This window comes from Nylanderia fulva, unplaced genomic scaffold (genome assembly GCF_048542155.1).
Source record: "Nylanderia fulva isolate GAGA-0341 unplaced genomic scaffold, ASM4854215v1 Scaffold4, whole genome shotgun sequence".
Lineage (NCBI taxonomy): Eukaryota > Metazoa > Arthropoda > Insecta > Hymenoptera > Formicidae > Nylanderia > Nylanderia fulva.
The window spans coordinates 6,579,662-6,593,551 of NW_028190476.1; the positions used below are offsets into that span (position 1 = coordinate 6,579,662).

The window sequence follows — 13,890 nt, forward strand, 5'->3', positions numbered from 1 at the left end:
TTATCATTAATCAATCATCAGTAATTTATTTAAATTCAATTTGTAATATACACGGAGATTTTCGAAATTTTCTAAATTTCTACTGTGTCGCGAATAATGCACCACAACCACCAGTTTGTGGGTTGTCAAACGGAGCATCCACAATTTCGACTTAATACTTTAATAAATTAACTAAGTAATCTGACCGATCGTCACTGACATGCTACCAAACATTCAGTGATGATTAGTATGTTACGATTCTCTGCAAAAAAATTTCTATAAATGGAGGCATAGTGCATTGGAAAAAGAGATAAATACAGTAAATCGTGCAATTTCTTATTATTTGCCCCGATTCAACTCCTTTTGTCTCTTTTGGTTATCTGACAGGACTTTGTCTTTGAGGTGTTCTTTGTAATCCAAAATGTTGCCACTCCATTTTGTAACCGCGCCATTTTCACACACCCAAATTTCTTCAGCAACCTACACATCAGACGTAGAAAATATATATCAAATAAAAAACAGAGCTACAAAAAATACATACTTGATTAATCAATCTAAAGTCATGCGAAACGAGGACCATGCCGCCGTCAAAATCGTTAATGGCGTCAGCGAGCGCATCAATTGTTTCCATGTCCAAATGATTAGTAGGCTCATCGAGCAGCAACAGATGAGGCACTTGCCAAGCCAACCAGGCGAACACGACTCGACAACGTTGACCGTCCGACAGTTGACGAATAGGACAAATCTAAAAGAAGTAAAATACAATATTACATATGCCAGTTCTCAAATAAAAAAAAAAAAAAATAAAAAAGCTATGATAAATTTTGATATACCTGTTGACGCCCGGTTAGACCATAGCGACCGATAATCTTTCTCATCTCCTCGCGCTCTTTGACCTCGGGGAAAGCCTTCATCATGTAATCAAGAGGCGATACATCCAAGTCCAGCAATTCGTGCAAGTGTTGGTGATATCTGCCGATTCGAAGATGACTGTTTTTGCGAATCATTCCGCTTGTCGGCACTAACTGTAACGTGACATTGCTTTATCAGAACAAAAAATCAAGTGGCGAAAGATTTATAGAATAGAATGTGTATTTACTGATACATACATCACCATATAACAGCTTCAGCAGCGTACTTTTTCCTGCTCCGTTTGGTCCAACTAATGCGATTCTAGTATCCAAATCAATTCCAAATTCCAGATTCTTGTAAATCCAAGGCGCGTCCTCGTTGTAACGGAAACTAACATTCTGAACCATGATAACCGGCGGCGGAATCGTTCCACAGGAAGGAAAATAAAAGTTTAGCACTTTGTCATTGATAACTTTCTCCGTCAGACCTTGAGCCACCATTTTCGCTAGAGTCTTCTCTTTCGATTGAGCCTGTCGAGCTAATTTCGCCGAACCATGACCAAACCGTGCAATATAGTTCTTCATATGCGCGATCTGATCTTGTTCCCAGTTATATTGCTTTGCTTGATTTTCCAGTAACTCCATTCTAAAGGAAAAGAATGATGTAATTTTTTAAAGACAATATTATATATAAATATAAAAGCCAGTCTTTTATCTTTCGCAGCTTACCTTGTTTTAACAAATGCCTCATAATTACCAGTGTAATATTTTAATTGCTTTTTATTCACATGAATAATATTGGTGCAAATTCCGTTAAGAAAATCTTGAGAATGAGATATTATAACGAGAATTCGTTTGTAAGTTTTAAGTTCTTCCTCCAACCATACACAAGCATCCAGATCGAGATGATTGGTTGGTTCGTCGAGTAACAATAGATGCGGTTTTACATAAAGTGCTCTGTAAAAAAAGGCCAAAAAATGTTTTACAGTCTATAATATACATAAATGTTTTTTGTATTCAACTATATATATATATATAATTTCACATACCTAGCAAGTGCTATACGCATTCTCCAGCCTCCTGAGAAATCTTTGGTAGGCGTTTTTTGCATTTTTGCAGTAAAACCCAAACCATGTAAAATATGGGCAGCACGAGCTTCCGCTGTGTCGGCAGCCATATCATCTAATCTCTCATACACATCCAGCAGTTGTTCCTATATTTGTGTATAAAGCATTTTTTGTAAGTAAAAATTGTTCGACTATGATAAATATCACTGTACAATTTATAACAAACCTGAGCATCTTCTTCGTTGCAATCTACTAATTCTTCAGCAAGTTTCTCTAATCGCACACGTTCCTCATCAACCTCCATCACACATTCCAGAGCTGTTTTATTGCTTGCAGGCATTTCTCTAGTCAAGTGAAAAATATCTATTTGCTGTGGAATAGGAACTTCACGGTTTCCTAACACTGCCAACAATGTAGACTTTCCAGAACCATTTAGACCTAATAAACCATAACGTCTGCCACAATTCAATTCCAACATGGTGTCTTGCAGCAGTTCACAGCCATGGAAAGTAATAGAAAAATTAGATATCTTTATATCTCGGCTGCGTGGATGCGAAGCTAATGATCCAGTACATGAACGTGCTTCCGCGTTGAGTCTGGCATCTGCCTCCAATTTCAGACATAACGCCTCTGCAAACATATGTTATCATATGTATGCAGTATATGCCAACACAAATATTTGATGAAATAAACATGGATAGTTGCAAATAATTTAGAAGATAGCTACTAAGTTTATGAAGTTGTATAAAGTTTTGTAAATAAATTGACACTATAAGTATAGAATAATAAAATGAAATACAAATATCAAGTATCAATTATAAAGATTGAATATATCAAAATCCATAACTTTTCAAAATGTCTAAAAAATAAATTATTTTATATCGTAGAGTGTTCCTTATTCATTTGCAATGCATGACAGTAATTTTTAAAACATTCTGAAACTAAAAGCATTGAAAAATTAATTCGTACCAGAGTAAAAAAGCCAAACTAAATACAAATTTGGAAAAAGCAATGGCATACATCTTTTTAAAACAATTTATGCTTTAATTTCTCAACTATTTCCTTTAAGACATTGTACATAAATAATACTAAACAATTACTCAAGTACAGAAGAATATTGAAGCTTTCTCTAAAAAATAGATAATAATGCCTAATCTTTCACCTACCCTCGGCGCTGATAGCCGTGCCGTTGGTTCCATTCTGCAGATTCCCCGACGTTGGACTCTGCTCTTTACTGTCCTCAGCTGATTTCGTCTGATTGTTGCTCTGGGGCGGTTTTTTACCGGACTGTCTCGCCTTCGCAGCCTCCTTCTTCTTCTGCTGCTGCTTCTTCTTCGCGTCGGACGGCATCGTCTTCCTCTTTCACCTGTAACCTATAATTTCATCAATCGTTATACTTTTTTTCAAGAACTCGGGGGATATAGACGACCTAATACTGAATCGGTCGCGGTGTTCTCGCCGTGTTACGTAAGCCGTAAGATCAGACACATTTTCGTGAACACGCGTCAACGAAAGGAAACAGTTCGCGAACGAGAACGCGAAAATGCTCAGCGTTATGTCGCATCCTGACCATAAACGGCGAATCGTTACACGAGAGGGCTCAAAACTCACCTCCGGATGGAACCGAAAAAACACTCGATCTCGTTCGCGGATTCGTCGCGAAACCTTTCAAAATTATCAGACGTATGATTTTTCTCGGCGATTTCGATCGCGCGAAACGGCACCCCAAAATTACCTAAATGTGCGCCAAAAAACCGGACGTGCCGTGCGACAGGCGAACACACGTGCATCAAATGTGATGGAGGCAAACCGTCAAGTTAACATCATGCCTGTCAAGTTGACGCATCGATGTCGCCACATGTTTCGTTTTCGACCGTCAAATGTAATATGTCGATTCACAGATGGCGCCTCGTGTACCGTCTGACATTTGAGCCGCACGTGGCTGCGTGAGCTGTCAAACGATCGCTGTCGTCTGCTAGATCTCTGTCTACTAGAACTTTGTTGTCTACTAGATTCTTATACACTTATAGAAATGCGCATCACGCTGAAATATTATTAGACTTCTAAGAATATAATGAAAAAATTGTACATTTTTGCAATTTCGATTGTTATTGTGATTAAAGTAAAAAATAAAATAAAAAAAAATAAAATTTAAAAAAATTAAATAACAATATATATATATATATAAACGATATGAAAGGGAATTATGCAAAAAAGTATGTAGTCAAGACACGTGAATAATGAATTTTTTATATTACGCATTATCAGAAATCTTTAATAATTATATATGCTACATCTCTAACAAAAGTGTATAGAAATCTAGCAGAAAAAAAATCTTGCGTTGACATATATTTGTAAGAAATATCAGAATTCAGAATATAACTGTAAATTGTAAAATTAATGAAAAATACTATTAAAATATTAATTTTTATCTTATGTCTACAATGTTAAATTTTACTTTTCAATAGCAAAATCTCTTAAAAATAGTAAAAATATTAAAAATAATATTACTTTTCTTATATTAATCTTCATTCTAAAGTATAATGTAATTCATTATAAATCATATAAATACCAAGTACAATTGTTTGTACCAAATACAAACTGTCAAATAATTTTATATTTAAATTAATTTCATTATTATCTTTTTTACTGATTGTATTAGAAACTATAAGTTCATGCGTATTGTAAATTTTAATTGCATATAGAGAGAGAATTTTTTCTCTTAAAATTTACCCTGAAAATCATGGCAATCGTGGGACAATATTTTGTATTAAAAGAATTTTATTAAAATTTCTCTGATTAATATATACTACAATAAAATAAAAATTAATATCCACAATAAGATATAAAATATGCTGGATTAATTTTCCTATGCACATATTAATAAAATTCTTCCAATATTATCCCCGGATTCCCATGATTTTCAGGGTAAATTCTTAGAGAAAAATCTCCCCGTGTAACAATAGTGCTTGACCGTACACTAGAGTAGTTAAATTTTTTTGTAATAATTGCATTAATAATGAATAATTTGTAAATAATAATTTCTTATAAGTTTTATAAAATTTCACTTCAAATTTAGTGACTAAAAGTCAAAGCTGTAGAATCGAAAGTGATAAAGCCGAAATTAATATAAATAAGTACACTGAAAAAACTAAATTAATAAATATTTATTTCAATACTACCTAATAAATCAATATTTATCTATTTTCTTGCGCATATTAATAAAATTCTTCCAATATTATATTGTCCCATGATTTTCGGGGCAAACTCTTCGAGAAAATTCTCCCCGTGTAAGAATAGCGTTTGACATTTCTCCTTTTGATTTATCGAACGGTTCTGGATTTGCCTGATCTGAAGCTGCGAGCCGGTCAAGGTGTGTTCTTTCTGATGAATGAACGAATGGATAAACGGTAGGGGGTGGTAAAAGAAGACACAGACTTGCGCCCCCGCAGCAGGTCCGAAGTCTGCGTGGTCGCTGGTGGTGGAAGGGCGCCGCGCGAGTGGGGTTGATTCGGGCTTAATTGCACCGCATCACAGAACGTAGTATTCCCGTAGTATACGTGCTGATGGGGAGAGGGAGAACGAGCGTATCGGGCGTTTGTATGTAAGCCGCACGTCCAGATACGTATGCGTACGCGTCCGACCAGTGACGTACCTGTTCCACTGCGCGTCACGAGTTTCGACGGAACGAATTCAATTCACGAAACAATTGCGATTTAATTGCTTGAATAAAAATGCGAAAATCACCGTGTACTTTTTGCTGCACCAGTAGCGTTAATTAATCGTACGATTAAACAAAAAAACAATATAGAACGCATGTTAAAGCTACACAGAGAATTTTCTCTTAGAATTTACCCGGAAAATCGTGGTAATCGTGAAACAATAGGTATGCTATTGGAAGAATTTTATAAAAGTTTCTTCTCTGGTTAATATTTTTATCACGATAAAAAATATTAATATTTGTACGATAATAAGATGTAAAATATGTTCGATTAATTTTGGTATATACAATTAATATTTTTTATTGTGGTAAATGTTAATCAGAAAAATTCTTTCATATACCATATTGTCCCATACACATAATTACTGTGATTTTCAGGGTAAATTCTCTTCGTATATTTAAGGACGATTTTTTTTCATCCCCCTTCGGTGAAAATATTCGGAAAATTAGAATATTTCTTAGCTTATCAGATGCATTACTGCACTTGAGTATATCATGCGTAAATAGGTAGATGTATAGGATATCCATGTGGCAACATTCGCGTGTCAACCTCATAACCTTTTGTGCATATCGAGGGTTTCGAATTGAACGAGGTCGCGAGTGGAAGAAAGGGGTTGAAAAAGGTGTGAATGCTGCCCACCGTTCATTCAAATCATTTGTCGCCCAATCGCAGCACCGTACACTAGAGTCTAGTTAAATTTTTTGTGGCAATTGCATTAATAGTGAATAATTTGTAAATAATAATTTCTTAAAAATTTTATCAAATTTTGCCATTAAAAGTCAAAGCTATAGAATAAAATCGAAGGCAATAAAGTTGAAATTAATTTATATACACTAAAAAATTAGAAGAAATTAATTTAAAGAAGTTAATTTATATACACTAAAAAAATAAATTAATAAATATTTATTTCAATACTGCCTAATAAATAAATATTTATCTGTTTTGGAAATGATTTTCTTATATCAAATATTGAATATTTATTCGAATTTAATAATTTTTTTTTAATGTAACAGCAATTTAAAAAAAATAAACATAATATATATTTACTTTTTCTATTTTATAAAAAAAATTTTTTTAATAAGTATTTTGCATAATTGTCATATTCAAATGGCTATCTCATATTAACAATAAATAAATCATTCTCTCGATATATATAATGTACTATAATTATCTAATTAAATCGCTGTACACAATTATTCACCATTAAATAGATCGAATTGCGCAATTTATAACGTTTCCTATTTTTGCCGTTTTTCGCAACATGATTGATGTGTTGTGAGAGTTCGATGGGTTTAAATCCATCGTCGATCGTCGATTGTGCTCGAAAATTTAATCTGCCAACCGCTACGTTTCGTCCTAAAATTTATGAGCTGACAATCGGACTTGTACTTCCTCGGCGAAGAATAAACGTGACCTCTTCCATGCCGAGTGTTTTTGACACGAGGTGGTCGCCCTAATCGATTCCAGACTGGAATAGTCGAACCGGAAGTAGGGCATTTAGGCTTGTTAGCAACGATAAAGAAGGGGATTGAGACATTGATTAAAGTCTGGATTTCTCGAGTTTTTAATCATATTTAAACAGGCCTACTTATTAATTCGGTGAATGCAAATGTGTACAAATGAGATTTTTTCTGTAATATTTTAAATAAAAGGATATGTTAGTACAGTGGTAAAAAAAAATATAAAAAAATATAAAAAAATGTAATCTATATTGATTAATTAAAGAAATGACCTAATTCATTCTTTCGCTAAAGATTACTTTTAATTTAAATAATTTCCAGTTGTAGAATAATTATCTTTTCGTTTGTTACAAGAAACTTTTCTTTAAAGTTAAAACTGAGATTCATTTATAATAAAAAAAGATGAATTAACAATTAACTCTTTCATCCTGTTAATCGGTGATAAATGATTTGGCAGATGTAATGAATCGCGAAAATACAAACCTCATCAACTCGTGGATTCAAATAAACGGCTTGATAATCTCGCAAATATATAAGCCGGTCATTCGCTCTCAATGACTGTGTTATATATTACTCTCTACATATTTATCGATTATATAACATATTGAAGTGTCACTAAAATCATTTGATGATTATCGGATATGATATTAATGTTGAAGCAGTAACGAAGATTTCAAGTTAATTTTTTAAATGTTTTAAGCGATTAATTAAAGCAATCGCGAAATATGTTTTTTATTATAATAATAAACAATTTTTATTATAATAATAAACAAAATTGTCGCTTAATTATTACAATTATTATAATTAAAAAATAAACTTTTTTTAATTATTAAATTATTATAACTTTTTTTAATTATTTAGTTATTGTAATTAAAATAAACTTAAAAATAAATGAACTATTATAAAATATCATCTTTTTTCCTTATTAATCGCAAGACTGTGCGAAAAAGTAATTACACGTATATGTATATGTGTATCATATGTATTAGTCGGAGATGTTTTTCACACAACTCACGATTTGATTAACATGTCCGTTCGCATCACGTTTCAAATACTCATGTTTCGTAATATTTTGCTGTGAAACTGATACACTAAACGTACCTGAAACATAAGTAAGTGTCATCGATCTCTTCAAGCTCCTCATATTCTCACGACGAAGCCTTGTGCAACTTTGTTGTTTTTAATCCGATATGGATAAATTGTCTGTAAAAAATGCAGAATAAAAAAACTCTATATAATAATCTGAAAACATTTTAACGCTATATATAATATATAAATATCTCTAGAAAATATATATATATAATAATCTATATATCTATAAATAAATATATATAATTATATATAAATCTCTCTCTATATAAAATTATATATACTTATATACATACGATATTTTTATAACTTGTTAAATATATTGTTGTTAAATATATAGAGGGAGCAGAATAATAAAAGACACATCTTTCTCGACTAAATAAAATTCATAAATATCTCTATAAATGCTTGTTGACGTAGAATGAAGAAAAACAAGGGCAAAGAAAGTTTTTTATTGGTCTCACGCATTAATGTAAATTACGTAAACTTGGTTCACTTTTCCGAATCGCTGGTATTGCTTTTTGCGAGATGCAATTCTTAATGAAAATGTAATCCTTTATGTTACAACTTTTCAAAAGTTTGAATTTTAAGTCAAAAAGAAACGTCAGTTTCGATGAAAACTTTGAACACTGCGCGTCGTCGGATCTGTTCGGCAGCCTTTAAAAGTTTCTTTAAGCATCCACCTTAGTAGTGGACGACCTCTTAAAATGTCCCCGTAATCAGTATGCAATAATCGACACCGCACTGTAATGCCGGTCCTCCGAGCAGAATGACAAAAATTTTAAGTCGCTCTGCGTGAAAGTAATACTGGTGTTTCATCGTTTTAACGATATTGTATGTCAAATTCTCTCCCATTTTTTTATTATGCAACTTAGAGAAAATGTACGTAAAATATATGTAAAGACGAAAGAATTTTCAGATTTGTTTTTTGGGATAAAAATTTAGTTGAGTCTCTCAATTCTTTCTAAATTCTAAAGAATATTTAGCCCCCTTTATTTTTTAGTGCACATGAAGAGCAATCTATATATTCGCAAAGAGGATTTTCTCTTAAAATTTATCCTGAAAATCATGGTTATCGTAGGACAATATAATACTGCAAGAATTTTATAAGATTTATTTTTATAAGATTGTACTTTTTTATATTAATTTTATAAGAGTTTCTCTGATTAATATTTTTACCACAAAAAATATACTTACTCGATTAATTTTACTATGTACATATTACTATTAATTAATCAGAGAATCTCATAAAAAATCCTTCCAAAACCACCCTACGATTACCACGATTTTCAGGATAAATTCTAAGAAAAAATTCTTTTCGTGTAGAAAGAATTATTTTGACCTGTCAAATATTAAATATAGTAATGCTTACATCATGTACTCAAAATTTCAAATAAGAAAAATTTTGAATACACAATATAAACATTACTATATCTAAAATTAGATGGTGTCCATTTGCAATTATAAGAAAAATAACAAGATAAAAAATATTGATATCTACAAAATATGTTCGATCAATTTTACTATGTACACATTAATACAATATTTCTTGTAAGAAATATTAATGAATCCAAGAAATTCATAAAAAATCCTTCCAAAACCACCCCACGATTATTACGATTTTCAGGGTAAATTCTAAGAGAAAATTCTTCTCGTGTAGAAAGAATTATTTTGACCTGTCAAATATTAAATATAGTAATGCTTACATCATGTACTCAAAATTTCAAATAAGAAAATTTTTGAATACACAATATAAGCATTACTATATCTAAAATTAGATGGTGTACATTTGCAATTATAAAAAAAATAACAAGATAAAAAATATTGATATCTACCACAATAAAATACAAAATATGTTCGATTAATTTTACTATGTACACATTAATATTTCTTGTAAGAAATATTAATGAATCCAAGAAACTCATAAAAAATCCTTCCAAAACCACCCCACGATTATCACGATTTTCAGGGTAAATTCTAAGAGAAAATTCTTCTCGTGTAGAAAGAATTATTTTGACCTGTCAAATATTAAATATAGTAATGCTTACATCATGTACTCAAAATTTCAAATAAGAAAATTTTTGAATACACGATATAAGCATCACTATATCTAAAATTAGATGGTGTCCATTTGCAATTATTAGAAAAATAACAAGATAAAAAATATTGATATCTACAAAATATGTTCGATCAATTTTACTATGTACACATTAATATTTCTTGTAAGAAATATTAATTAATTCAAGAAACTCATAAAAAATCCTTTCAAAACCACCCCACGATTACCACGATTTTCAGGGTAAATTCTAAGAGAAAATTCTTCTCGTGTAGAAAGAATTATTTTGACCTGTCAAATATTAAATATAGTAATGCTTACATCATGTACTCAAAATTTAAAATAAGAAAATTTTTGAATACACGATATAAGCATCACTATATCTAAAATTAGATGGTGTACATTTGCAATTATAAGAAAAATAACAAGATAAAAAATATTGATATCTACAAAATATGTTCGATCAATTTTACCATGTACACATTAATATTTCTTGTAAGAAATATTAATGAATCCAAGAAACTCATAAAAAATCCTTCCAAAACCACCCCACGATTACCACGATTTTCAGGGTAAATTCTAAGAGAAAATTCTTCTCGTGTAAAAAGAATTATTTTGACCTGTCAAATATTAAATATAGTAATGCTTACATCATGTACTCAAAATTTCAAATAAGAAAATTTTTGAATACACAATATAAGCATTACTAATACTATATCTAAAATTATATGGTATCCATTTGCAATTATAAGAAAAATAACAAGATAAAAAAATATGTTCGATTAATTTTACTATGTACCCATTAATATTTCTTGTAAGAAATATTAATTAAAATCCAAGAAATTCATAAAAAATCCTTCCAAAATCACCCCACGATTACCACGATTTTCAGTCTAAATTCTAAGAAAAAAATTCCCTCCACGTAGAAGATATTCGCGCAAAAAAAAAAAAAAGAAAAAAAATCTCCAGCGGCAAAAACCGGGGGTGCGCGCGAGAGATCGATAGTTTTCGGTAGAATTCGCGATCGAAGGCGTCCGATTGGCAAAGATGAAAAACGTTCGGCTCAGAGAGAGTCGAGGAGACCGGCGCACTCGCACCTACACCACGCCGTCGTCGTCGTCGTCGTCGTCGTCGTCGCCGTCGTCGTCAGCCCTGCTCCCTCGCACCCTCGCGTCGTCTTTATCGCTCGCTTGCGCGCTTGCGTGCGTGTCGCAACCCTCGACATGTCCGCGCGACGGCGGCCGAGCGTGTAGTCGTGGTTATGCGGCGGAGCGCGTTGCACTCCGCGAGCGGGTAGTCCTCACAGTTGTCTGACGTAAGGGTGCTCTGCGAGATATTTCTCCGCGCGAAAAATATACTCACGCGTGTCCACACTACCGTTCCCTCACCATCTCTCTTTCTCTCTCTTTCGTGTGCGTGCATACATATATATATATATATATATATATATATACACGCGAGTTTTTGTCATCGTGGTTCATCGTCGACGAGGTGCTCTCTTTCGTTCGCCGACCCTCCGCGAGAGAAGGAGCTTTCCTAGGAAAGAGAGAGAAGGACGAGGACGGTGCACCCTCCGACGTAGACCGGGGTGGCGTGGGGCCGAAGGAGCGCTCTCTTCAGCAACGTATACGCGGCAGAGTAGCGTACTATACTCTCTCTCCGAAGGGGTGCGCTCGCGAGGGAGAGAGGAAGCGAAGCATCCGCGGGACGGAGTGGACGAGGGGTTCGGCCGGCGAGGGTGGCTGACAGAGAGAAAGAGGGAGAGAGAGCAAGTGAACGTGCGCGTGAGAGAGGGTGGACGAGCGCAAAGGGGTGGTTGAGGCGCGAGCGAGAGAGAGAGAGAGAGAGAAAAAGGCTCGAGGCAGGCGCGCGTATTGATTCCCGCGTGGCGTTATACGGTGAGGTGAGAAAGCTGCAACCGGAAGATTCCTCCTGCCTCCTTTGGCCGCCGGGAGGAGAAGGAACGAAGAGAAAAATAGAGGAGAGACAGCCAAGGAGAGGAAAATCCACTCTCTCTCTCTAACTCTTTCTCTCTCTCTCTCTCTCGCGCGCGCACTTTCCGCTCTCTCGTCAGGTACGTTTCCGTGAAACATCCCTAATAATCGGGTTTTCTCGGGCAGACCCAGCTTTTCACCTTCATCCCAAGTCTAGAGGGTGAGGCAAAACCTTCTTCGCGAGCGAGACTGACCGAAAGGGAGAGAGAAAGAGACGGAAAGTACACTCTCGAAAAAAGGGTATATCGATCGGGCTGGTCCGGGACCATCGGCTGGCACGCCACCACACGATTTTCGTGGTGGCTCTACTCTCTCTCTCTCTCTCTCTCTCTCTCTCTGGTTCCTTGCCCGATATACCACTACCGGCATCGCATGCACATCATCGTTTTTCCCACGCGCCCAACCGACACCGGTTTATGGGGTCGCTTTTCCAACCCCTTATCGCCTTTGCATGGATCCGTGCACAGGTGTCGCTCGGGAACTCCTTCTGCATGGACGTCGAACTCTTCATCGCGGTGAGCCTCCCTCGATTTTCCCCTTGGACGATATTCACCGGCTCCTTTCGCTTCCACTCGCTCATGCGCGGTGCCGCCGACGATGCCCCTTTTGTAAGATTCCCGTTTCAAGCTTGTTTCGAGTGTCCCTTATCTTTTGGCTCCCTTCGAAAGACTCGGTCCTCGTCTACCGAACGAGTATTAAGGTCCGCGGACTACGTCGATCGGTGGTGGATGGAACCCAAGAAGAGAAGGAAGGCACTTCCGGCGCAGTGGGGAACCCTCTTTCTGGGATAACGATATATTGGAAGTGACGTAACTCCGGCGAGAAGACGGGTTGGTTATTGGCGAGAGATTGATCGCGTCGTCATCCTGTCGCTCCGGGTTCTCCATTCGCGCAAATTGGAGTGTGTGGGTTATTTTTACCGGATTATTGGCATATTTACCCCGGAGAGAGATATTAATGCACACGTGAACGAAATGTCATGTGGCTGGTACGATTTCCGATATCGAGGCACGTTTAACGTTTCCCCGATTCAGGAATGTTACGCACGTGCTCCTTTCGACGTCGGTGTGGATTTAATGAGTCTTTCTTGGTATTTCTCGACACCGCGAAGACGCGTCTTCTCATCTTCGGCGTCGGTCGACCGCGTGCGTCTCGGGGTGCGTCGATTGAAGAGGGAAGAAACATTTTACACGCATACTTTCTGCCCTCCCTTTCCGTCTTACTACACGCGCCGGTCCCTCCTTCCAGCGTCTCGTCGTGGTGCTATAGTACAAGTGGATCGATATAGCGTAGGAGGATCGCCACGGCGAAAGGAATCGAAGAGTGAAGTTCAAGAACCAGTTGAATGTCGGTTATGTAAATGATTATGTCGACGACGACGCCGGCGTCGCGTTGCTGCCCCGGGGTGTATCGTGGTGGATGATGTGCGTCGGGTGACTTATATATATATATATAAGTCACTGGCGGAAAAGTTTTTAACGACCGATTCCTGGTATCATTTGGAGACGATTTTTCCTTAGTGAAAATGTTGAGCCATCATTTTTAGCGTGTTCCTAATTGTTATTATGTATTTTTGTAACTAAGCCTTTTATTAAAATTCTATTAAAGCAAACTCCACCTAAAATTAAAAAGTCTTTATTGTCAACTGCTCAAGTCGAAAATTATTGGTGTC

At 35.4% G+C, this 13,890-nt stretch overlaps 2 protein-coding genes and 1 long non-coding RNA gene across 8 annotated transcripts in view; 1 reads left to right on the plus strand and 2 right to left on the minus strand.

Annotated features, from left to right (window-relative positions):
• Positions 1-6: 6 nt before the first annotated feature.
• Positions 7-8,256, minus strand: LOC114937750 (ATP-binding cassette sub-family F member 2). 6 transcript variants are annotated; one of them, XM_029311346.2, is made up of 9 exons: positions 8,181-8,256; positions 3,064-3,270; positions 2,124-2,527; positions 1,880-2,043; positions 1,560-1,787; positions 1,089-1,476; positions 813-1,004; positions 521-724; positions 7-459 (listed from the first exon to the last, which is right to left on the minus strand). In XM_029311346.2, exons 2-9 carry the CDS (start codon positions 3,245-3,247, stop codon positions 319-321), a joined length of 1,905 nt encoding a protein of 634 aa, XP_029167179.1. In that variant the 5' UTR covers positions 3,248-3,270; positions 8,181-8,256; the 3' UTR covers positions 7-318. The 6 variants fall into 6 exon arrangements, with proteins under 6 accessions (XP_029167179.1, XP_029167178.1, XP_029167176.1 ...); XM_029311345.2 differs by lacking the exon at positions 8,181-8,256 and adding an exon at positions 3,509-3,716 and having other exon boundaries at positions 3,064-3,263; XM_029311343.2 differs by lacking the exon at positions 8,181-8,256 and adding an exon at positions 3,509-3,716.
• Positions 8,222-11,572, minus strand: LOC146721903 (uncharacterized). The gene is made up of 2 exons (XR_014925475.1): positions 11,322-11,572; positions 8,222-8,282 (listed from the first exon to the last, which is right to left on the minus strand). It is a non-coding gene; the product is annotated as an uncharacterized LOC146721903 (long non-coding RNA).
• The window catches only part of RhoGAP100F (Rho GTPase activating protein at 100F), a 108,602-nt gene continuing 106,146 nt past the window's right edge, over positions 11,435-13,890 (plus strand). The window contains 1 exon segment of the mRNA XM_029311340.2: positions 11,435-11,539. The gene's annotated coding sequence lies outside the window, so the exon portion shown is untranslated.